This window comes from Triticum aestivum, chromosome 4B (assembly GCF_018294505.1).
Source record: "Triticum aestivum cultivar Chinese Spring chromosome 4B, IWGSC CS RefSeq v2.1, whole genome shotgun sequence".
Classification (NCBI taxonomy): Eukaryota; Viridiplantae; Streptophyta; class Magnoliopsida; order Poales; family Poaceae; genus Triticum; species Triticum aestivum.
Genome location: NC_057804.1, coordinates 210,117,140 through 210,143,209, shown reverse-complemented (window position 1 = coordinate 210,143,209; position 26,070 = coordinate 210,117,140). Strand labels below are relative to the sequence as shown.

The 26,070-nt window shown below is 50.3% G+C and overlaps 1 protein-coding gene across 8 annotated transcripts in view; it reads right to left on the bottom strand.

Moving 5' to 3' along the window:
- The window catches only part of LOC123091817 (uncharacterized), a 34,947-nt gene extending 9,847 nt beyond the window's left edge, over positions 1 to 25,100 (bottom strand). For 4 of the 8 annotated variants that reach the window (XM_044513423.1, XM_044513426.1, XM_044513427.1 and 1 more), the window contains exons 1-6: positions 24,674 to 24,899; positions 5,912 to 5,987; positions 5,731 to 5,794; positions 4,829 to 5,639; positions 601 to 661; positions 410 to 528 (exon numbers count right to left, since the gene is read on the bottom strand). In XM_044513423.1, coding sequence (XP_044369358.1) covers positions 410 to 528; positions 601 to 661; positions 4,829 to 5,639; positions 5,731 to 5,794 — 1,055 coding nt within the window. In that variant the 5' untranslated portion in view covers positions 5,912 to 5,987; positions 24,674 to 24,899. Of the gene's footprint in view, positions 1 to 409; positions 529 to 600; positions 662 to 4,828; positions 5,640 to 5,730; positions 5,795 to 5,911; positions 5,988 to 24,673; positions 24,902 to 24,934 lie in introns of those variants that run through there. The other 4 variants (XM_044513430.1, XM_044513429.1, XM_044513424.1 and 1 more) reach the window with 4 other exon arrangements.
- Between the last annotated feature and the right edge of the window lie 970 nt (positions 25,101 to 26,070).

Here is a 26,070-nt window from a genome sequence, read left to right as displayed (position 1 = left end):
TGTGGGGTTCAGATCTTAAGGTCTATTTCTAGCAAAAACGTATGTCGGGTCAAAATCATAAGTTTAAACATGTCTCTTTTTGTGCTACGTGCCTGCTTCAGACTAGAAATCAAGCAAGTGTGGCTAGTTTATAGTTCAGATGAGCGGCTATATATCTAGCAAACAGTTGAACCAATACAAACAACCTTGAGGTAGTATGGAAAAGGTAGTTCTAGGCTTGTAGCTTCTACACACTAAAGAATGTTTAGGGAATTTGTACAAAAGCGAATCATAAGTAACAAGCATGCAGTAACTCAGATGACAGAGGCTGACATGGCAATTTGAAATTTGATATTTCCAGTAATTGAGCTGTTATAAAATCAAAGTTAATAGAAATACCTATCAAATAAAAAACTGCAAAGTTCTTTACCTTCTCCACTTGCCACAGATTACTGGCTTGTTAGGATCTCCTGTGCTCAAGACCTCACGGCATTGTACCCAATTACCAGTTGAACTTGAAGATTTGTTGTGATTATTCTTTGAACAGAACTACGCAAGCAAGAAACCAGCTTAAGAAACTGTATGTGGGAAGTACTACTAACTCAAAAATACAAATCTTACATTCAGTTTCATGAGTTCAGCAGGATCAAATTCAGAGGGCGCTGTGAAATAACCATCGCTACTACACAAAACGAAGTAGAATAAATTGTTTAAAAAACGAAGCAGAATAAACATGAAACAAGAGCATTAAGAATGTAAGCAGAACTAAATAGGAACCACTCATACCACAAGATAACACATTATGAGTTTTTAATAAGGGCTCCTTCGATTCAAAGGAATTCCATGGGATTTTTAAAGGGTTAGAACCCTTAGGGTTTTTTCCTACATTGGTCGTTTGATTCATAGGATTGAATCCTATAGGAATTTTTCCTATGGAATCATGTGTACTAGATTTCATTGGAAATCAATCCCACCCCTTTTTCACTTCCTTTGATTTTCCTATGGCATCAAACACTCTGTGCTAATCCTATGGGATTCAAGTGGGCAATGCCACTTCAATCCTTTATTTTTCCTATTCCTGCGTTTTGAGAATCCTACGAATCAAAGAGGGCCTAAAATTTATTTGTTGGACTACACCAACGCTAAAAGCATTGAATAAATTAGATACTAGTTCGGAACTAGGGTATACGGTACCATAAGTTTGCAACAGAGAGGCCATCTGATTGCACTATATTCCCAACCAACCAGTTGTGAGTGCAGGCAACTTTGTTCTCAAACCTTTAGTTTTATTTTGGACTTCCAAAATTTACTATTTTCCTGACATGTATAGGCCTTCCATATCTTCTATGATATTTTAAGTTCCTATTACTTGACTGATCAATAACAATAAAAACATAAATATTACTGGTAAATATTTTGAAATTATCAGACTTTTCAATGAAAACAGAATCAGCGTTCAAGATTAAAAGCACAAAACACCTCTTGTCCAATGGCAAGTAGCAGCCTAGTACCACTACCAACAACAACAATAACCACAACAAAGCCTTTCAGTCCCAAACAAGTTGGGGTAGGCTAGAGTTGAAACCCATAAGATCTCAAAACCAAGTCATGGTTCTAGCTCGTGGATAGCTAACATCCACCCACCTATGTCTATCGCTAGTTCTTTGGTGATATTCAAGTCCTTCAGATCTCTCTTACGGACCCTCCCATGTCAAGTTTGGTCTACCCCGACCTCTCTTGACATTATTAGTGCGCTTCATCTGTTCGCTAAGCATTGGTGCTTCTGGATACCTGTGTTGTATATGCCCAAACCATCTCAGACGATATTGGACAAAATTCTCTTCAATCTGAGATACCCCAACTCTATCACGTATATCATCATTCTGGACCCAATCCTTTCTTGTGTGGCCACATATCCATCTCAGTGTGTGCATCTCTGCTACACTCAACTGTTGGACATGTCGCCATTTTAGTTGGCCAACATTCTGTGCCATGCAACATCATAGGTCGAATCGCCATCCTACCTAGCTTTTAGCTTTTGTGGCACTATCTTGTCACAAAGAACACAAGAAACTTGGCACCACTTCATCGATCAAGCTTTGATTCGATGGCTCACATCTTCAGCGATATCACCATCCTTCTGCACCATTGACCCCAAATATCGAAAGGTATCCTTCTGAGGTACCGCCTGCCCACCAAGGCTAACCTCCTTCTCCACGTGCCTAGTAATACTGAAACCGCACCTTGTGTACTCAGTTTTAGTTCTACTAAGCCTAAAATCTTTTGATTCCAAAGTTTGTCTCGACGGCTCTAATTTTCTATTAAACTAGGTCTGACTATCACCGACTAGCACCACATTTATCCGCAAAGAGCACACGCCATTGGATATCTCCTTGTATATCCCTTGTGACCTCATACATCACCAAAGCAGAAAAGACAAGGGCTCAAAGTTGACCCTTGCTGTGGTTAATATCGCCATCATTTGTTCGAACACTTGTCACGACATTATCATACATGTCTTTGATGAGGGTAATGTATTTTGTTGGGACTTTGTGTATCTCCAAGGCCCACCACATGACATTCCGCGGCATCTTATCGTAGGCCTTTTCCAAGTCAATGAACACCATGTGCAGGTCCTTCTTTTGCTCCATGTATCTCCCCATAAGTTGTTGTACCAAGAAAATGGCTCCCATGGCCGACCTCCCAAGCATGAAACCAAAATGATGTTTGGTCACGCGTGTCATTCTTCTTAAGCGGTGCTCAATGAGTCTCTCCCATAGCTTCATTGTATGGCTCATCAACTTAATTCCACGGTATTTGTACAACTTTGAACAACCCCATTGTTGTTGAAGATTGGTACGAATAATATACTCCGCCTTCATTCTTCGAACATCTTGTCTCACCAAAATGAGATTGAAAAGCTTAGTTAGCCATAATATCGATGTCTCCCACGCCTCTCCACACCTCAATGGGGATACAAATAGGGCCCATCGCCTTGTCTCCTTTCATCCTTTTTAAAGCCTCCCTGATCTCAAACTCCTGCATTCGTCGCACAAAACATATGTTGATATCAAGAACGGAGTTGTCAAGCTTAATGGTGAGCTCTCATTCTCTCCGTCGAATAGTTTGTCAAAGTACTCTCGCCATCTATGCTTGATCTCCTCGTCCTTCAATAGAAGCCGATCTGCTCCGTCCTCGATGCATTTGACTTGGTTGACACCCCTCGTCTTCCTATCTCGGATCTTGACCATCGTATAGATGTCCCTTTTGCCTTTCTTCGTGTTTAAATGTTGGTAGAGGTCCTCATACGCCCAATCCCTAGCTTCACTCACAACTCACTTCGTGGTCTTCTTTGCCACTCTCTATGTTGCCTGCACACATATCCAAGTGTCGGCATTTGAAACAACCTTTCTTTTCCTTAATAGCCTTCTGGACAGCATAGTTCCACCACCAGGTATTTAGCTTTGCTTCTACTTTCACTGGTCACCCCAAACTCCTCGTAAGCCACCTTCCAAACGCAAGTCGCTACCTTCGTCCACATATTGTTCGCATCACCTTCCTCCCAAGAGCCCTCCTGAGCTTCCACCACCTCTCTCTCTCTCTCTCCCTCCCTCCCTCCCTCCCTCTCTCTCTCTCTCCCTCCCTCTCCAAGTATCACCTTACAATCTAGGCAAGCACGCATGTCTTCTCTTCTCGAGAGGATGGAATCAATCTGGCTAGAGCGTTGATCACTACTAAAAATCACTAGATCGGATTCTCTCTTTCTGAATGTGTTAGCTACGATCATGTCATAGGCTAAAGCAAAGCTTAAGACATCCTCTCCTTGATTCTTGCTGCCATAACCAAAGCCATCATGCACCCTTCAAAACATGTGTTAACATACCGATGTGGCCAGTGAGGTCTCCTCTTATGAAGAGCTTGTCGCCAATAGGTACACTGCTAACCATGTCCAGGCCTTCCTAGAACTCCCTATCGATGCTCTCAATGTGGCCTATTTGCAGGGCATACACGCTGGTAGCACTGAGAACTAAGTCCCCAACGACCAGCTTGACTAGGATAGTCCAATCCCCTTGCCTCTTGATCAGTCCCTTGCCTCCTGCATCTACCACTCCATACTTAAGGCTCTTGTTGATAAAGATGCCTACTCCATTTCTATTTGTAGTTGTTCCCGTGTACAACAGCTTGTAGCCAGTGTCCTCCACCTCCTTCGCCTTATGTCCCTTTCATTTGGTTTCTTGGACGCATAGGATATCAACACGTCTCCTAACCGATGTATCAACTAACTCCCGTAACTTACCGGACCCTACATTCCAACTACCTAAGCGGATCCTACTTGGCTCGGCTAGCTTCCTTACCCTTCGCACTCAACGAGTCAAATGCGAAGACCCTTGCTCATTTTTCACTACACCCGGGCGTCGATATAGCGCCACTAAGGATCAATGACCTGATCCTTGCTCACTTATCACTTAACACCACACCCTGGTTCCGATATGGCACGTCCCTAAAAGGGTAACGCCCCAACGATGTTCTTCTGAGTTTAGAATTTAGAATACACTTGGGCACATGCACACTTTAAAAAGTTTGATTAGTATCTAAGATGATGATTTAGCTATGAATTTGATCCAAGGATTAGGAAGAGCATATCTTATAAAGATTATGGTGAATGCAAAAAAAAGGATAGTCATTTAATTAGCTATCTTCAGAAATTTATGTTTACTCCACCAAAATTACATGGTACTATTCCTATAACTAATGCAAATGTGTTTTCTCGGAGTTAACCAATGCAAATGTGTTTTCTCAGAGTTAACCAATTGAAATGTTAGAACTACAAGCAATTGTGTCAACACACCTGGAAATGGGACCAGACCATTCTGGCACTTCAGCTTGGAAATCTCCACCAAGTCGAACCCCAGTAACGTATGATTCAGCATCGTTGAACATGTACTCTGTATGACTCATGCCATGAGGCCTTTGGTCCATATTCCCGGAAGACTTGACCTTGCCCTCTAACAGTTGACCATAAAGACTCTTAGGTTTCTTCTTCAAGCATGGCTGACAATACCATTCACCAGCTGGTACCACCTTAATACAAGGGATGCAACAAGGCAAATGGAATGCTGCTTCACAAGAATCACATATAAGCATCTTTAGTGGAACATCCAAGCTTCCACAAGTATTGCATGTCACCAAGTGGTTGGCATTACAATCAGTGGATTCCTCTAAAATGATTCTAGTTTGTGACTCAGTTATGAGTCCATCTTTTCTCAGTATAGCAATGCATAGATCCCTTGCTGATGTGAGCTCCCTTATCGGTTCTGTAGGGCGTATATTTGATGAGGACCATACAGAAGCATCCTTTTTGTCTAGTATCACGGAAGATGGTGGCATACTTGACACTGAACATCTTTCGTTCACACCAGAATTTGGCTCCAATGAAACTCCAGCAGGCTCTTCAAGCTCTACGACAGGGTCTATCTTACCTGCCATCAAATTTGAAAATACTGGATATGAGGGATTCATAACAGGGAGCAGTAGTGAAGAGTGATCTTCAGAGGTAGTGCAACTTTGAATTGTCAGTTCTTTAACTTCTTCATCTGCTACAAGGGAATTTGAATCTTTATCCATCTTTCTCCTTTTATAAACATTGCCATCCTTATTTTCTGCAGATATTGAGCACATTCTGTTATAGCCAGTTAACTAACATAACTTGCGGACAAAAAGGGTGTTCTGTTAAGGATAGACTGCACTCACCATTTTCATGCAAAGATAGTTCTCTGTGACTATTTGAAGGGCACTCACTCCATTTTGGAGTCATCTGTTAACCAAATACAACCATATGCAGCAAAAATTTGGATGTCAAATATATCTACACTGGAATTAAGAAGAAAATTCATACTTAAGTAGCCATATATAAGAAGTCATGAGATTGTACCGGTCTACTGCAGGTATGCTTAAAAAGCCGACCCTCAAACCTAATGTAGTCCTATCCTCCAATTCCAGTGAATGGCCTGGATCATGAATTAATAAACATTCAAATAACTGTTAGGAACAGCAACTTGTATTATTAGGAGGCCAAAGCCAACATATATACACATACATGAGGATGCCAAAAGGCTACAGGAGGATGCCAAGAGACTAAATGCAAAAGGTCAAAAGACATCAGTAATATAACTCTAACACCCCCCCCCCCCCCACCCCCCTCAAACTAATGTTGGATCCACAACACTAAGTTTGGAAAGGTGAAATCCATGTTGCACTCTAGTCTGAGCCTGCGTGAAGAAGTCTGCTAGCTGTAACTCAGAAGGCACATACTGAAGAGCAACAACATGATCCTGCACAGCAGCGCGCACATAAGAAGTATCAACGCCAATATGCTTGGTAAGCCCATGCTTCACGGGATCCCGTGCAATACTGATAGCACCTGTACTGTCTGACAAAAGGGTGGTAGGTGTAGTAACATAAACACCAAAATCCTCCAGTAACCATCGTAACCAAGTCACCTCTGCCAGAAGAGACATAGCTCGCAACTCAGCCTCTGCACTCGAACGGGAAACTGCAGTCTGTTTCTTCGTCTTCCAGGCAATGAGAGAACCACCAAGACAAACACAGTAAGCAGAAAGTGAACGGCGATCCGTAGGATCACTAGCCCACTTAGCATCCGAATAGGCCTGGAGCTGTAACGAGCTGGAGCGGGAAAAAAAAGATGGTGAGAGATCATGCCACGAAGATATCGTAGAACACGAAGAAGGTGACTAGTAGTGCACCAAAGTGAGAGAAGAAACAAACTGACTCAAGATATGGACAGGATAGGAGATATCCGGACGAGTGACAGCGAGATAGATAAGACTCCCAACAAGATGACGATAACATGTCGAATCAGACAAGGGCTCACCATCAAAAGCGCAAAGGTGAACATTGAGCTACATAGGAGTCTCAACAGTGCGCTCATCACTAAGAGCCGCACGAGTAAGAAGATCCTGGATATACTTTTCTTGGGAAATAAAAAAGGCATCAGAGGTGGGAGGAAACCTCAATCCCAAGAAAGTAACGAAGAGGACCAAGATCGGACATAAGAAACCGCTCACGGAGATGGGCCTTGATAAAGGCAATGTACTCAGGGTCATCGCCAGTGATGATCATGTCATCAACATATAGAAGAAGAAGAGTCCGACCACGAGTTGCAAGGTGGACAAACAGCGCCGGATCATGAGCACTCGCTGAAAAACCAGCGGCGGTCACCACAGATGCAAAACGCTCAAACCAGGCACAAGGGGCTTGCTTAAGGCCATAAAGAGAGAGACAAAAACAACATACCATGCCATCAGGAACAGAATACCCTGGTGGTGGCTGCATATAAAACTCCTCACGCAACTCACCATTAAGAAAGGCATTCTAACATCAAGCTGAGAAACAGACCAATGGTGAATAGAGGCCACAGCGAAAAGTGTGCGGCTAGTGGTCATATGGGTCACAGGAGCAAATGTCCCATCGTAATCACGACCATGCTCCTGCTGAAAGCCACGAGCCACAAGACGAGCTTTGTAACGCTCAAGAGAACCATCGGAGCGAGTCTTAACTTTGTAGACCCACTTACAAGTGATGGGACGAACACCGGAAGGAAGAGAAACAAGATCCCACGTGTCGGTGCGCTCAAGAGCAGGAAGCTCCTCTGCCATCGCAAACTGCTATTCAGGATGAACAATAGCATCGCGATAAGAGGTAGGCTCAAGTACAGCCGAAAGACCATATCGACTAGGAGAATAGCAGTCAGGGGGAGGGCAAGGCCGAGCCTGAAGACCATAAGTCGGCTGAGATGAGGAGGAGGACGCACCAGAAGTAGATGGCTCGTCAATGGATTTATCCGCAACACATGGACGACGAGTATAATGGAAAGGAAAGGAGGGAAGAGGTGGAATCACTGGAGGTGGAGACGGCGAATGTATCGATGATGACGATGGAGAAGGGGAAGGTATCGGTGATGAAGGTGGAGAAGGGGAAGGTATCGATGATGAAGGTGGAGAGTCATGTGATGAGAAGAAACTGTAGGAGAAGACGGCATCGGATCTGTAACAGCAGGACGAGGAATAGGAATGCTGGGCACAGAGGTAGGTGAGTCCGGAAACGTAAGAAAAGAGATGTCCTGTGCTGAAAAAGCCGAGGAGAATGGAAGCGGGTAGAAGGGACGAGACTCCTCAAAAGTCACATCCCGGGAAATACGCATCCAGCGACCGATGAGATCCCAACATCGATAGCCCTTATGCTCATCACTATATCCGAGAAAGACACACTCAACAAACTGAGCGGTCAGTTTGGTGCGTTCACGAGGGGCAAGCAAAACATAGCAAACGCAACCAAACAAACAAAGCGCCGAATAATCAGGAGGATGACCAGAAAGATGCTCAAGAGGAATACCACCCTATAGAGCAGGAGAAGGTTGAATGTTGATGAGATAGGTGGAAGTGGTAACAACCTCAGCCCAAAAGTGAGGCGGAAGAGAGGCGGCGATCATCATCAAACGTGCCTCCTCAAGAAGGTGACGATGCTTGCGCTCAGCCACACCATTCTGAGCATGAGCACCAGGGCAAGAGAACTGAGTAAGAGTACCCTGCTCAGCAAGAAATCCTCGCAGTGCATGAGAGATATACTCACCAGTTGAATCTGCGCGAAAAACACGAATAGGAGTGGAAAACTAGGTGTGAACCATGGCAGCAAATTTTTTGTATATAGATCAGACCTCACTACGAGAAGACATGAAATAGATCCAAGTGTACCGAGAAAAATCATCTACAAAGATAATATAGTAGCGATGACCACCTTTCAAAGCGAAGGGAGCCGAACCCCAAACATCAGTGAACGAGATCAAAAGGACGCTCGGACACCGACTCACTGTGAGGGTAGGGCAGCTGAATCTGCTTACCGAGTCTACAACCCAGACAATCCAACGACGCATTACCGGAGACAGACCCCAGAACACCGTGATGAACCAAAGACGAGACGAGAACCACATAAATGGCCAAGATGATGATGCCACTGCTGAAAAGAGCTGGTAGATGCAGCTATAGGGGCTGCGAGACTGGCGGCGGTGGCAACGGAGGGAAGACGAAGCCAGTCAAGCTCCCAAGACCATCGGAGCGTTGAGGGCCAGCACCAAGCAGAGCACCTGTGCGACGATCCTGAACAGAACACGAATCAAAGTCAAGAATGACCATACAACTAGAGTCAACAATCTGACCACCGGATATCAGTTGCATGGTAAGCCGAGGAACATGAGTGACAGAGGGAACATGAAATGAAGAAGTGCTAAGGGTGCCTCGACTAGCTACAGGGAGGGGAGTGCCATCAGCCGTAAGAACACGAACAGGAGACTCGACAGGTCGAACGGAGGTCAAAGTGAAAGAATCATGAGTCATATGAAAAGAAGCTCCAGTATCAAGAATCCATGGGGATGTACCTGAATGAGTTGAAGGTGGTTTCTCAATGCCAGAAGAGTTAGTCACATAACCTGTAGAAACTGTCGGTGAAGAATCCCAAGCATCAAGCAGGCATCGCAGCTGTGCAATCTCACGCGTAGACAGGGACACGGTAGAAGCTTCGGTAGAAGAGGTCGACGTAGAAACATCTGACGACGATGAGCAGTCGCCTATGTTTTTAAGGCGTCGCCTAAGCGTCGCCTAGTCGTCGCCTAAGCGTCAAGGCGCCCCAGGATGGCAAGGCGTCTACCCCGCCTTAGACAGACATGAAGTGTACGGCTGTGGCTGCCCTAGTTCTGGCTGCTCCTGGGGCTTGGAGATGACGGCCCCGCTGTCTCCCGGCACCATGAAGAGGAGGGAGGACTGGGGGCTCCTGGGGCTTGCTGCTGTGAGGGAGAAGGGTGGGGCCATGAAGAGGAGGGAGGGAGGACCAGAAGGGTATGGCTTCGTGGCGGCTGTGGTGGGAAAGAAGGGAAGGAGATAGTGGAATTAGGTCACGGGGGTGTATATGGCCACTAGATGGGCTTTTGGGCCACTGGGAGGTGCATAAGTAGTGGCCCATCTCTCAGCCATTGCTCTTTTTCTAGTATTAATATGTGCAGACCTATTGATGACTCTTTTCCTGCAATGTTTAAGGCGTCGCCTTGCCTCGCCTTACCGCCTCGCCTTGGCGCTTAGGCGTCAGAGCGGCCCTCCTCCGCCTTATGACGCTTTACCGCCTTAAAAACATAGGCAGTCGCCACCACCCATGGAAGTCGCGTGGAGTCGACCGAGAGTAGCGAGTCGACATAGAGCCACATGGGGAGTCGACGTAGAGCGGTCACCACCGTGCTCGGAAGCCGCGAGAGGAGTCAGCATAAAGTGGTCACCGCCGCGCGCGGAGCGGTCATCGATGCGCGCGGAAACCGCGACATGAGTCGATGTAGAGCATGCACCACCATCATGGTCAAAAGCCGCGAGAAGAGTCGACGAATAACGACCATCACAGCCTGCTGAAGACGCCATAGAGGACAACGTCACAGACGGACGAGCACCAAGCACCGAGCGACGGCGCATGTGTGAGACGGGATCAATATACAGAACACCGTCAGGAGTCTTCATGCAGCGACGGGAATGCAGGCCTGGTGTAAACGCCATATCAATTTTTTTAGTACTCTTTTTTTTCTCTCTTTTTTTTAAAACACCAAGGAACAACCAACAGAATCAACCCAAAAGGCAGACGTGCACCCAGTGGGCTGAACGAAGAGCAACCAGCATTCACGCGCGAGGCAAGCAGCCAACGGCCGAAACCAGAAGAAGAAGCGGCGGCGAGGGCGCTCGATCCATAGGACGAGCACGAGCAAGAGTGCCCCGATCGAGGGCGGCCGAATTGGGAGACGGGCGTCCCGATCTGGATGTCGGATCGAAGTTCCCCTCGTCTTCTCTCCAACCAGAGGAAGGGATTGATGGCAGCGGCCGGTGGAGAAGTCGCTAGCCCTCGGCCGGGAAGAGGCGGCGGCCGGCGGAGAAGTCCGGGGCCGCGAGCCGGGAGGAGGCGGCGGCCGACAGACGTGCAACCAAGGCGGACTTGATCCAGAGGAGGAGATCAGCGGCAGCTCGAGCGGCTCCTTGGTGGCAGAGGAGATCCAACCAGCGGGCGGGTGCGGTGAAGCAGCAACGGAAAGCCACGGGGAAGGAGCAGTGGCTGCCGGCAGGGAAGAAGACAGCGACGGCCAGGAGTACCGGCGGACGTGAGAATGAGATGGATCGGAGGATGCACGAGTTGCACGTGCATAAAAAAAACTAATGATATAATACCATGTTAGGAACAGCAACTTGTATTATTAGGAGGCCAAAGCCAACATATATACACATACATGAGGATGTCAAAAGGCTACAGGAGGATGCCAAGAGACTAAATGCAAAAGGTCAAAAGACATCACTAATATAACTCTAACAATAACAACTGGTAAGGTCACAACTCTATGTAAATGAGGTCCAGAAAGTCAGAACTACATCTAATAAGATTGAACTTAACTAGCAAATCTGTGGGGCATGCAGATAGGTCCCTCCGGTCCATTTTTCTGGTCTCATCTCCAAATTTTGGTTAATTTCAATTTCTAAGCACACCACTATTAGTTCCCTCCTTGCCTGTGCAACCGTCCTCTCCTTTGGTCCTTGATGATTTGGTTTCTCACCAGCTGATGCTAAGTGCACATGCAGACATGCATGTATGGTTTCTCACTAATTAATGTGGAACTAAGGAAAAAAGAGGAATTTTAGGGGTAAAGATTCACATCTATTGGTCTAGGTTTTTTAAGAACCTCCACGCTGGAAGATATTATAGCATGGGGCTAATAAAATGAATGAGAGGGGGGATGATTTATGGTTGGGTAGATGCGGATTACCGCCGTCGTTGTTCCTCCTTCCAACAGAAAACCATGCAAGCATATACTGTTACATGCTACTGATTTTTTTTTCTGCAAAATACGCATGGTGTGTATCATTCCATTTATAGAGGGGTGAGAAATTACAGTGTGGGCAACCTCCTAGCCACATACACAGAGGTATGGAGGAAGTTGCACAGGAGCAAAAGACGAAGAGGGGTTGCTCAGCCCCGATAGCATACATGTCTACGTTACAGGGCTCAGATTATTCAGGCCCTTGGCACCTGCCTTCGCCCAGGTGAGCGCTTCGTCCTGGATAGTGTACCAGGTCTGGGAGGAACAGTTGTCGGTTATCAAAGGTGCATGCATTGCGATGTTTCCAGATAGAGCAAGTGCAGAGAGGGATGATCGAGGTTAGACCTTTGCAGAGGCCCGAAGGACATTATTTTGTCGCCGATGCCCACCAGTTAAGTAAGCACTTGGAGCCGTCTGGTGAAGTAGTGGTCAGGCCGCACCACGCCAGGATTTGATGCCTTGGCAGGAGATCACGCAACCCATGAGGAGGCGGTGCATGGTTTTGGGCTCTTGATCGCAGAGCATGCAGCATGAAGAGTGAGGGAGGCCTCAGCGAGCCAAGTCCTCGGCTGTCCAACATTTGTCCTGTCCGACAAGCCATAAGAAGAATTTGACACTCGTCGTGCCCAGCTTTTCCAAGTTAGCCACCAATGTGGATCAGGGATGGAGCCATTGAACAGCGGAAGGTAGCATGATCTGGCAGTGTAGAGTCCATTGTCAGTCCAGCGCCAATGAATGGTATCCGGCATAGATGAAAGAGTGACATTCTGCAGGCGCCGCTACACATCGACGTACTCGACGGAAGCAGCAGGCCCCAGGACGCCTCGGATGTCGTGGATCCAGGTCCAAAGGGGAATTCCCTTGCGCACCAGGCGGCGTTTGAAGCATCAACGAGGAACTGGGGTGATGAGGGTTGGAGCAATGTCGGCAATTGACTGATCATTGAGCCAATGGTCTGTCTAGAATCGGCAGGTCCGCCCATTACCAATCGTCCACGTGATAGAAGCCCGAAAGATGTCGCGGACCTCCGGCTCGCATGGCAGTGGGAGGAGGTGCCATGGTCGGGAGGGATCAGTGGCCTTGAGCCAAAGCCACCTAACACTAAGGGCGATCCCAGTGCATAGAAGATCACGGACGTCAAGGCCTCCAAGAGCGAGAGGAAGGTACACACTAGGCCAAGTGACGAAGCAAATGCCGACGCTAGCCTCCTTACGGTCATGCCAAAGGAAGTCCCTAATAATGTGAGTGACCTTCTTGAGGCTCGCCAGACGGCTCCAAGGGTGGGGGACCTTGAAGAGGAGTTGGATGGGCTCAGCGCCGGCCAGACGGCTCTAGGGGTGGAGGATGAGGCGGAAACATGGCGAGCGAACGTTGTCGGCCGCAACCATGGTGAGCAGCGCACGCGGGAGGGAGACCTCAGCCGCCTCAATCTCCGAAAAGCGTGGAATGAAGCATAACACTCTCGAAAGGCGAAGACAAGGGTGGCCGGACATGGTTGTGATCGTGCGACGGGACGAGAGTGCCCTGGAGGTGGACACAAACAAAAGAGGCAAGATGGAAGATCCTGACTACGGCGGTCCAAGGAGTGAGGGAGGCGCGGACTCAGACCCAGGGGGTGGGGCTGCTGGGTCCTACCCCAAATGTTGTGGCGCGGGCGGGTCCGCACTACACGCAGATGACCCGGATGAACGCGAGCACGGGCGCTTGGCCCGCAGGGAAGCGCTAGGAGGAGGTGCGTGGGAGCATGCAGGCCCGGGCGATATGAACATAGAAGCAGCAGCGCTTGCAACGCACATCATGCCTGCACTCAGCCCGAGGATGGCAGGGAAGGGGCGGCAGAGCGCTACGCTCCAGGCTAGCAATGAGGCAGCACTCACAGGTCGTCGTGGCAGGCGGTTGCGCACCATCTCCCAAAGGGCAGGTGCGGGCTCCTCATGCGGCGGAAACCAATGGATCTCGAAGCGAAGGCCACGGTGAGGGGCCACGGTGTGAGAGTCCGGCTCGGGAGACGTGAGATCCTCTCAGCATAGGACCTCGCAAACGACAGACCACGGAGGCCGCCGGAGCCAGCAAAGGGATGGACTCCATCCAGCTGGCCTCGCGGGGTCGACCTCCACCGGAAGCGGTTGGGGAGGCTAGGATTTTTCATGTCCGGTATCATCGTTTACGCCCGCTCCAGATGTAATGGTTGACCAACTATTATTACTGTTTCTAGGATGGTAAGTCAATATTATCTGCAATTGGTAAGAAGTAACACACACAAATTTGGCATGGATGCTACTCAACATCAGGCAATAGAGTGTCAGTCTAGCAACGGTAGCAAGCGATAAGAGGGAAGTCAAGCTAAAGTGGGGCTCTTGCGTTTGCTTTATTTATAAAGCGAGCCGAAAGCCTTTTTGGGTAAGTGGGGCTCTTGCACAGGTGGATTAGGTCAACTAATTGAGTTCAACTACTAACCTTATGGGCTCGGGAATGGTGAAATATGACATCCTGATGTATTTTGGACTCATTTCACCCTTCAATTCTAGCCATGCATCTCTGAGAGTAATGGCATAAAGTAGCTATGTAACCCAGCAACCAAGCACACACAAGAGGGAGGCACAAGTAAAGCAAAACCTATATTTTTGCCCCAATTCTTATCTATATTTCTACCTCCGATCATCAAACTCCCATCAGAAACACTGTGGTTGCCACTCATCAGAGATGTAGCAGTAGGTCCATCACACAAGAGGGAGGCACAAGTAAAGCAAAACCTATATTTTTGCCCCAATTCTTATCTATATTTCTACCTCCGATCATCAAACTCCCATCAGAAACACTGTGGTTGCCACTCATCAGAGATGTAGCAGTAGGTCCATCACAAAATGCTCCAGGTATGGTGCAAAGACAACATCATTATTTGAAAAATTGGGACAACAAATAATCCCAGATGTAGCAACAAACTATATGTCTAAAGCAGATCTCAGATCTCACACCGTTAATAAAGTATTTACCTGGAATAAATCCCTAGTCTGACATTGGAATAAATTAAAGTGCAACATGAAGGTAGGGCAAGAAACTCCGCCTATGTCTTCTAGGCATAGCCGGTCCCAAGCCCGGGTAAAGGAGGAGGGTTGTGATAGGCTTGGCGAGCCAACGTAAAAATTAGCCAGTCCCATGGTTTGAAACCCATTTGAGCGAGAGTAGTACTAGGATGGGTGACCTCCTGGGAAGTCCTCGTGAAAGGGTTTCATATCTAAGGGTTGTGATAGGCTTGGCGAGCCAACGTAAAAACTAGCCAGTCTTTTGGATATGAAACCCATTTGAGCGAGAGTAGTACTAGGATGGGTGACCTCCTGGGAAGTCCTTGTGAAAGGGTTTCATATCTAACCTACCCCAACTTGTTTGGGATAAAAGGCTTTGTAAGTAAGTAAGTAAGAAAGTAGGGCAAGAACAACATGTTTGGATAAAACATGGTAGGGATAGGCCAGAGGGTAAAGAGGGATACTACGACTCTAGGAGGGCAAAGGATTTTGAGAGAAGTCGCTTACTCCAGAAACATAAAATGTGTTAGACTAGCCATAGTGAAGACTAAACATAAAATATGTTACTACCTCTATAGTGGGGAGTAACATATGTGTGGTGTCATGCAACACTTCATTTATTATGTTGTAGACTCATCTTGTCTATGTGTGATGTTACTCATAGTATGAGGCTGGTCATAGTGGGAGTAACATAGGTAGTAACATAGATGCCACATAAGCAAAAATGGTGATGTGGCAAGTAGTTAATGAGGAGAGAGGCAAATAGAGTAACATAATATGTTACCATCACATAGCGGTTTCCAATGCATAATGAGTCTACAAAGTAATAAATGAAGGCAACTATGTTACCACACCTATGACACTACCCACTATGAAGGTAGTAACATAGACTAGTAACATATGTATGTTATTAGTCTAAGTTACTCCCCACTATGACCAGCCTGAGTAACTAGCTATGTTACTCAATTTGTCTCTCTCCCCATTAATTAGCTGCCACATCATCTATTTTACATAGATATGTGTGATATTACCACTCATGTTACTCCTGTTGTGGGTAGTATTAATGCTAACCATGATTTCATCTTTTGTAGCCTACCACGAACTTATATCATACCTGATATGGCATTAAAACTCACAAAGCTGTCCATACATGATTAAAATAAAATCACCAGGGTACGTCTAGAAGATTGGGCTGAATAAATCTGAAAAGGAACAGTAACGGCTGCAATAGATTGCGCCCTTCAATCATTGCAAAAATGAAACAATAACAAACTTGAAATAACATTTATGATTGTGCTTTTCTGGTCCACAGTTTCTTGGGCTAGAAGTTCCATGAATATAAAAGAACATGTCCAATTAGTTTTGATATAAACTTGACACAATTATTATCCTAGAGAGTGACATGTTATATTGTCCAATTTTCTTCTGTTTGGCAACTATAATTAAGATACCGCTTATGACTGCACGTGACTGAAGTAATCAGGGCGAAATAACGAGTCACCTGCCATACGCACAGTTATATTTAACTTCTAAATTATTCAATTTAATTTTCTAAGTACGAGATGTCATTTTTTCTTCACATTCTCGCAGAAGACACTGCTACTAGAAAGTTATCAATACTCCCACATGCCAGGTATTACCCTCAATTAGGGTTATACTAGCCTGAATTGTTGTCCTAGTATTTTTTCTAATTTAGTGTCCCATATGAAAATCCAAAGATGGTACGACGCTAAACAAGTTCTCTTTGTTAACATACCCGCATTAGATGTAACCCATAAATTCTTGCCAAAACAGCCTACACTTAGATAGTTAAAAGGGACCTGCAAGTGGATGCTACCACCTGTAATTACTGCTGAGGCCTATTACGAGTGCACGCCCTTTCTCCCATGAACCACCTGATGAGGGTAGCTGCCTTTGAAAACATACTTGGGGAATCTGATGCGGCGGATGAGCCCGCTCGTGCCCCTCCCTCCCCGCTCCTCCTAGCCCTCCCGCCCACCAGCCCCGCCGCCGGCGAATCCCCGCCATCAGCCCACCCAACCCCTCGCCTAGCCATGGCGGCCCCAAGTGCTGACCCTATAGAGCCCCGAGCGACCCTCTCCGACGACCGCGTGTCCTCCGGCGACCGCTGGTACGATTCAGAGAGCGAGTCCTCGGCCCGCTCGTACAGCGATGTCGCACGCACACCACCGGCTGTCTCCGCGCCGCTCGCTCTCCTCGCCCCTGCACGTGCCGTCGACCCGCCTCGACAACCCGTTGCGAGCCGCCTCGGCCCCCGGTCCGAGGTGCACCGCGCCCCTGGCGACGTCCAGGTTGACGCTGACAGCTTCCAGCAACCGCGGCGCCGGAACCGTCGCCGCCTTCCCCGCCAAGACGACGAGCCCAGTTCGCCTCCACGCCAACGGCGCAGCCCATCCCCGGAAGAGGTCGCTGGACTTTGCTTCCGCTGCCTCGACCCCGGTCATCATGTTCGGGACTGCACCAACGACATCCGGTGCCGCCGCTGCCTGGAATCCGGGCACGACTCACGCTCCTGCGACCCCCGGCGCCGGAGAGTTGCCCGGGCCGACCCCGAACGCGCTCGCCCTGCTGCTCGGGCGCGGGCGCCCCGGGCCGCGCAGCCCTCCGCCCCCTCCCGCCGCCCCGATGGCCGTTGTGCCCTTGGCACGCGCGCCGGAGCCAGTGAGGATAATCATGTCGCATTCAGTCGAGATGGAGGCTGAAAAGGTCCTGTCCCGAGCAATGGTGGCCTCCATCACCGGCAACAGGCCGACCGTGTCAGCCGCCGAGGTTGCTGATGTGCTCCTGACCTCCCTCGAGCTCGAAGACGGCGACTTCACAGTTCACGCTCACCACCCTGAGGATTTCTTGATCCTGTTCAGCTCGCGCACGATTATGTGTCGCCTCAATGGGGACCACTTCATCAGCTCCCCACGGTTCACCCTCTCTGTTCGCCCGTGGAGCAAGCTGGCCCATGCGGGCTCTGACCAATTCGAGTATCGCGTCGAGCTTGAGCTTTGGGGCATCTCCGCTCAGGCCTGGCACCTCTCGACTGCCGAGCACATCCTTGGGGAGAGCTGCTGGATCGAGCGGCTTCACCCCAACACGCGCTCCAGAGAGGACATGGCCACATTCCGGCTGGCAGGGCGCGCGCATGATCCGGCCAACATCCGCCGCGCCGCTGTTCTGGAGATTGTGGAGCAGATTCCCGCAAGGGTGCATTCAGAAGCCCCAACCATCAGGACCCTCACCTACCCAATCTCCATTGCTCTTGCTCGGGCGGAGATGATCGGAGCCCCTGCCCCTAGCGATCAGGGGAACAATGGACCTGGAGCTGGTGATGGAGGCGGTGACGGAGGCGGCGCCGGAGACGTCCACGACCATGCTCGAGGCAATGGCCCTAGTCGGGCACGTCGCCGCGGCCGCAAGCGCCGCCTGCTGGACATGCGGACGGCATGGCTGTCGACACCCTGGGTTGGCGCGCTGGCGGACGCTCCGCATGCGCTAATGGCGTGTTCGTCGCGCATGCATGGCCCGCGCCGCCATCCGTACGCGCTGGGAGATGCTCCATGGCCCCGTGGCCAGGTCAGCACGGCCGGTTGGATCAGCAAGGCCCCACCAACCCGCGTCACTGCGCCAGAGAAGGAAAGGGCAAAGGAAGGCAAAGGCGGGCTTTGGCCGCGGACCAGACTGGCTTTGCTGCAGCTGCTGTTGGAGATACCAAGACCGAGCAGGAGGGGCCAGCGGGTGGCCCCCAGATCGCTACGTCTGCGCATCCCATCAACGCATAACCCCGCCCTGGGCCAAGCGGCACTCCCATTGGCGGCAAACGCCAAAGAAGGATCCGGAGATTCAAACACTACTCCAACCCCCGAGGACGATGGCGTGGACCCCGCATCTGGCTCGCATGATCCAAGGAGTTGTCGGGACCTGCCCGAACTGAGCGAGGTGCCAGACTCGCAGCCCGTGACGGCTAGCTTGTCGGGGCAAAGCGGCTGCTCGCCAGCATCCCCACCTGACGTGGGCTTGTCTGCCCCTACGGACCGGTCTTGCGGGACCCACGAGCGCACCACTGGGAATGCGGATGCGTGCCCCGCCACGAGCGCGGTCCCTCCTGCAGAAGCCACCAGTTCACCACCCCCGGTGACAATCCTGCAAAGGCCCCAGGCCCAGCAAGCCCTGGCAAGCCCAGCACGGAAGCTGAAGCCCGCACGCATGCCACCAATCGCCAGGGCCCAAGCCCACCTACTAAGGGGCATTTCGCTTCCCCGCCGATCACCATGAGACGATCACGGGCCCGCGCCCCCGTGTCGCAATCCTTGACGTTCGGCGAATTCCTGGCCGCTGCAGCCAAGCACATCGCCGCGGCCTTGCCGACGCCCGGGAAGAGGCCGCGCAGGCCCCTGAACTTCGCCCCCCACTGCGGCCGCTCTACGACCACCTCATCCCCGACGGCGGCACCCCCCACAGCCGAAAGACGCGCGCACGTCCAGATCTTGCGCACCCTGGGGATGATAGGGACGAACCAGAAGATCTCATCCGCCGAGATGCAAACCTACGAGGGCATGTTTGCAACGCCCATCCCACTCGCGGTGCTCAAGGCCATTGCCACCCTGGTCGATCGAGAGATCCCGGAGGGCCTGACCAGCCTACCGACCACATCGGCATGTGTTGAGGTTGCATGTGAAGCCTAGGAGAGGCACACTATCTCGCTCGTCGATCCAGTGTCCATGGATCACGGCTTTAGGATAGTCGTGTGGAATGTGCGTGGCCTTAACGCACGCGCCCGGCGCTTTGCCGCTCGCTCGCTGTTGGACACCACTGCTGCCTCCGTCTGTTGTGCTCGACACCCTTGGCTCAGAATTTGACGATTACACATCTCCCGGCGAATGGCATGCGAGGCGGCATTCTTCTGGCTTGGAAAAGCAGGGTTGTATCTATCACACACCCTCTGTTCACCACGAACGCCCTCACTGCCACGGTGACCATGCCCACGGGCGTACCCTGGTGGCTATCGGTTGTGTATGGACCCCAGGATGACATGAACAAAATTGCGTTCCTGCAAGAGCTCCGGGAGATCCGTACGGCCTGCTCAGGGCCATGGATGTTGTGCGGCGACTTCAACCTCATCCTACACGACGAGGTCAAGAGCAATGGCAACTTGAACAGGCGAATGATGGGCAGGTTTCACCGCCTTGTCAACGATCTCGCCCTGAAGGAAATTTACCTCAACGGGCGCCGCTTTACATGGTCCAACGAGCAGTCCCCGCCTACCCTGGTGCATCTGGACCGCGTGCTCTGCACCTCGGACTGGGAAGACGCGCACGGCGAGTGCCATCTCCGCTGCCTAGCGTCCGTCGTCTCGGATCATTGCCCACTGTTGTTGGACTGCGCACCCATGCCCAGGGCGTACAGGCGCTTCCACTTTGAGGATTTCTGGCTCAGGCTCGATGGATTTCATGACACGGTGGCCGCGGCCTGGGGCTCGGCTTACGACCCGGACCCCTTTCACCGCCTGATGCTGCGCCTTCAGGCCACAGCCCGTAGACTCACCAGCTGGAGTGCCAAGTCTACCGGCAACATTCGGGACCGAATGGCCATTTCCCGCGAGCTCATATCACGCTTCGACAAGGCCCAGGAGGACCGCGCTCTATCGCCGCCCGAAGACCGGCTGAGGAAGCACCTCAAGATCACATACCTTGGCCTTGCGTCCCTGGAGCGCACTACTGCCAGGCAGCGCGCGCGCATCGCCACGCTCAAGGAGGGCGACACCAATACTGGTTTCTTCCATCGGCAATGCTCCTTCCGCCGACAGAAGAATCGAATATACAGCCTTGCCGTGGATGGGCACATACTCACCGACCAGAACATGATGGCGCGGGCTGCATTCGAGCACTTTGACAGGATCCTGGGCTCGGCTGCCAACCGGGAGCTCACGCTTGAGTTGGACCAGCTCATGGAGCCATGCGACCTCTCCAGTCTGGATGCACCATTCACCGTGGAGGAGGTCTGGGACGCGATCAAACGCCTCCCCGCCCGCAAGGCGCCGGGACCTGATGGGTTCACTGCTGAATTCTTGCGGGCATGCTGGACCACTGTTCGACAAGACTTCATGGACGTCCTCCAGCAGCTGTTCGAGATGAGGGGCCGCGGCTTCCACAAGCTGAACCAAGCCCTGATGACCCTGCTTCCCAAGCAAGCCGATGCCCAGCAGCTAAGCGACTACCGACGATTTGCTTGATACATCTTGTGGCCAAGATCTTCGCCAAGGTCCTCTCGTTACGCCTCGCTCCCAGGCTGGATGCTCTGGTCAGTCAGAATCAAAACGCATTCATCCAGGGCCGGAGCCTCCACGACAACTTCATCCTCGTCAAGCAATCTCTACGGATGCTACATCAGCTCGAGGCTCCACGGGTCATGCTGAAGCTTGACTTAACGCGTGCCTTCAACACCATATCCTGGCCATTTCTCTTTGAGGTCTTGCGACAATATGGGTTCGGAGACAGATTCCTGGAGTGGCTCGCGATCCTGCTTTCGACATCGAGCACCCGCGTCCTGCTGAATGGAGAACCAGGCCCCCCATATGGCACTGTGGTGGCCTGCGACAGGGCGACCCCGTGTCCCCTCAGCACTTCATGCTCGCCGTGGACATGCTTGGCAGGCTGATGCGCCGGGCTATGGACGCGGCATCCTGCGGCAGCTCCATCCCAGGCGCCCCATCCTGGCGATCTCTCTCTATGCAGATGATGTTATGCTATTCTGCCATGCCACGCCGGAGGATGTTGCCGCCGTCAAAGGAATCCTAACCCTATTCGGCAAGGCGAGCGGGCTACTGGTGAACTACGCCAAGAGCTCGGCCACTACCCTACATAGTGAACCGATGGCCGACGAGGCGACCTCTCAGCTCGGGTGCCCGGTAGCGCAGCTCCCCATAACTTACCTCGGCATTCCACTGACGACACGCCAACCCACTGCCAACCAGCTGCAACCCCTCGTCGACTCGGTGGCTGCCAGACTCCCAACTTGGAAGACATGGCTCATGAACAAGGCTGGGCGGCTCGCCCTGGTCAAGTCCGTCCTGTCCGCGATCCCCGTAAACCAGTTGCTCGCGTTCGCCCCGCCTAAGAAAACGTTGAAGCAGCTGGAGAAGATCCTAAGAGGTTTCCTTTGGGCCGGCCGTGCCATCGCCAATGGCGGACACTGCCACGTCAACTGGCGCCATGTGTGCAGACCTATCGAGTACGGCGGCCTAGGGGTCCGCGACATTGAGCGCGCTGGGCTGGCGCTGCGTATACGATGGATGTGGCTCGCCCGCGTGGACCCTGACAGCGCCTGGCAAGGTCTCGACATGCAATTCACACATGAGGAGCAAGCAATGTTCTTTGCCTCCACCACCATGAGCATCGGCAATGGTATGACTGCGTTGTTCTGGGAGGATCGCTGGATCAACGGGCAATCAGTCCTTGACCTCGCCCCACTGCTCTACCCATGCATTCTCAAGCAGCGATGCAAAGCGCGGACGGTTGCCGAAGGGCTCGCCAACAACACTTGGGCGCGCGATATCCAGGGGACACTGGGGCTGCACGAGATAGGCCAATACTTGCTCCTTTGGCAAGCTGTGAGCCACATCACCCTCTCGAACGAGCCAGACCGCTTGCTCTGGAGGTGGACGGCCAACGGCCGCTACTCGGCGCAATCATGCTATGCGGCAAGTTTCTAGGGTTCTACACGATGCCCCTCATGGAAGCTGGTATGGAAAAGCTGGGCACCACCAAGGGTGAAGTTCTGTGACAGTGACAGGAAAGCATCCACGCTCTGACAACCAAAAGTTATCAACATACAAATTGTGAATCTCTTGCCGCAGGCCTATCTAACCACTACAGCGCTGCGAGAATGTTCCTTGTTCTCTTCTCCACTTAATTTCTAAGAAGGAAGAACAACGATTCAACTGCCATGAAATGGCTCATAGCTGCAATCAGGGGCGGACGCACGTTCAGATGAGTGGGGGCCCAGGACCCCACTCGAGTTCCAGTCGTCCCGGTATAAACGTCTCATGCCAGCCAGCAGGCCCCCGGTCAGGCTAGAGCTGGTGCCCCTACTCCCTTTGGCCGTTCTCCAAAAGCCCATAGAAAAAGCAAACCAAGTGCATGTTTGTCCTCCAACACAGCGATAAACGTGAGGAGAAGCTGGCTGCTGCTTGCCTCTTCGATCTCTGGGAGATTTAATAGCAACAAAATTGATTAAACCAAGAAGCGAACCGTCAGCCACCGCCCAACACCTGCTTCGAGTATGGGTTGATCGTGGCTGCTCACTCGCTTGTCGGTCGATGCCCGCCCCGCCGCCTGGTCGCCGGCCGCCGGCAGCCGCGGCGCGACCGCTAGTCTACGTAGGTCCGATGTGCAGCAGCAGCAACCTCTGCTCAAGTGCCCATCCCCAAGCTTTATTCATCTCAATCCCATCCCAACTCCTAAACTGCCGTAGGTAAACAGAAACTCAGGTACTTCTCGATTTGGTTTGCCTGGACCTCTCCGGTCCTTATTTTTCAGTTGATTTCTTTGCGTTTTCTGTCAAATCAAGTGAAAATATGCAATCCCATCCGTACTAGTACTCTATCAGACTGCAGACATGTACTGTTGGTTCTAACAATAAATTATAGGATTAGTGTGGCACACTAATAGTGGCTTAATTTGTAGGGTTTGGGAATTCTCTATGCAATTCAATCCGGCAAACCATTCTATTAGAAGTACTTGTGTGCTGGCCTGATAGTACTTGTGATAGCATGCTTTCTCTGTGAATTTTCACAGTTAGTACTTCAATTATTTGACAGGGAGGAAGAAAGAAAATGGATAAGTATTTGATAAAGAAAGAAAGAGATGACAACACCACCACCAATAGGTCTGCTTTGAGCCCAAGTGGTTTACTTTGTTATTTTGACAAGGAGAAGTTGTTGAAATTAGCTAAGCTTTATCCTGATGATTTTAATCACAAAAATATGGTGACTCTTGAGCGTGAACTTGATCTCTACATAGATAATATACTCCTTGATACATGGTTTTCTTGCTCTGGACAAAATGGGTTATTTTGCTAAACCGGCGGTGGATACAAGGAAGCATATCCCCTATCATTAGTATATAGCCTAATTTGCTTCGTGGAAAGGGACTGCTGGACGAAATTACTGATAAAGTGATTGTTGATCGTTTCCATAAGATGAAAGATCCCTGTGGGAGAAATAAAATGTAATGATCCAATACCTTACACCTCTTGTGTGTTTACCATTTCCATTAGTATTTTAATTGCTAACAATAATATGGGTTTTTTCTTCACAGAAAATGGCATTTATGTTAGGGATAAATATTATCTTTTTTGCAAAATATGAACTATTTGGATTTAAAGTCTTTTTATAACGTATGTTCAATTTAGTGATGACTTGCTGTGTTACTGTAGGATAAAATATCTCTTTTTAGGACTTGAATAAAATTATCTTATAACTTGCAAGAAAATGTCTATATATAGCATATTTAGACGTTTATAAGCCAGTGTAAAAAAATTGAGAGTTTTCTATAGCTGGGTTTTTATCCTGGGTCCGCTCCTGGCTGCAATCCATACCAGATACCAATACTAATAAACTAACTAATAGAGAGATAGAGGAAGCCATGCATTGGTATCATTGCTCGCAGCAAAGTAAAGGTTCTCTAAAGCCTAACAATCCATCCAAGCAAGTTAGGGTTCCAGGTTCCTTATAACAGCAAAAGAAACGAACCCCGAGTCTTGATGGATCTCCGCTCCACGCCAGTCCAATACCAGTAGAGGGGAGCAGGAGAACCACGACGAAGACGATCAAAGAATTCCTTCGAAGTGGAAGGAGGCTGGAGGCGTGTTCGGCGGCGCGTGTGCGGGCGAAGAGAGCGACGGTTGTGCTTTCGCAGACAAAAGCGAAAGCGATGGTGTGCGCTAGGCTTCCGCGCCAGGAACGCGGGGGGGGGGGGGGGGGGGGGGGGGCGGAGGAGGAGGACGAGATGACCTGCGCGTTTGGGCGGAGGAAGGCGGGGAAGAACGGGCGGCTTCGCCGCGGCGGCGGGCGGATGATGCGGGGATCGCTTTTCAGCAGTTCGAGCAGACGTGCGCTCGGGTTGGGCGTCCGACCGTCGGACAAGAATGTGCATGAAAAAAATGCAAAATAAAAAAATCATGTGGTAATTTTTTTCTAATAATAGAGTTCACGGCTCATAAATGGATGCTATCCCTAAAAATATTATCTTTATCTTTCTCTATATCTTGGGGCATCGGACAAATGTCCGTGGAACGGTCCACGCATTGATACGGGAGCTCATCGTTCAAAGCTATCCGCAAATGTCTGGCTACATTTTGAATGGAATTTAACCAAAAATAAATAAATTTAAACAAACTGGACAACTTTCATTCAAATTTAGATAACTTCTAAACCGGAGCATATTCAATACATTTTTATATATTTCAACATAACTATAACGAACTAGGCTATCCTAAACTAGTCTAAATGGTCCCCGGCCGCCTGTTTCCTACGACATGTCTTCCCCATGTCCGGCAACAAGCTCACTGGCCGGCCATGAACCCCAAAAACTGAAGGTTCGGCGGGATGGGAAGAATAGTGGTCTCCGTCTCCATGAAGCGGGCGAGCTCACCGGTTGTGAGTCCCGGCAAGAGGGTAGTGGCGGCCTTCCTGGGACCCAAATGTCAGCGGCCTCCTATGTTCTATCAGCGGCGGTCGTGGATGTGCTAGCCTTGTCGTCATAGCGGCGGGGTGCAGACATCGGTGGCGGCACGGCCGACGCGGAGCCGGCGACGTCGTCAAATTCCTCCATTGTCGAGTCGATGTCCACGAACTGAGCGTATTTCTCCGCCCGCAAGATGTGCATCCGCCATTGCTTGTGGCGGATGTCACAGATGGCGCGAAGCATCGCCTTCTGCTCATCCACGTCCATCACCATGCCTGTGACGGCTTTATCGTTCGCCTGGTCGCGGGCGATTTGCTCCTTTGCGTGTCGGTGCTCGACGAGGAGCCAGAGGTTGTACCTCTGGTCGGCCTGCGTTTGCCAGAACACCTCCTCCCGCTCTTCCACCACCATGTTTGTGAAGTGTGGGCCTTGCTAGTGTGGCGAGGTTGGCGCTACAAGATCT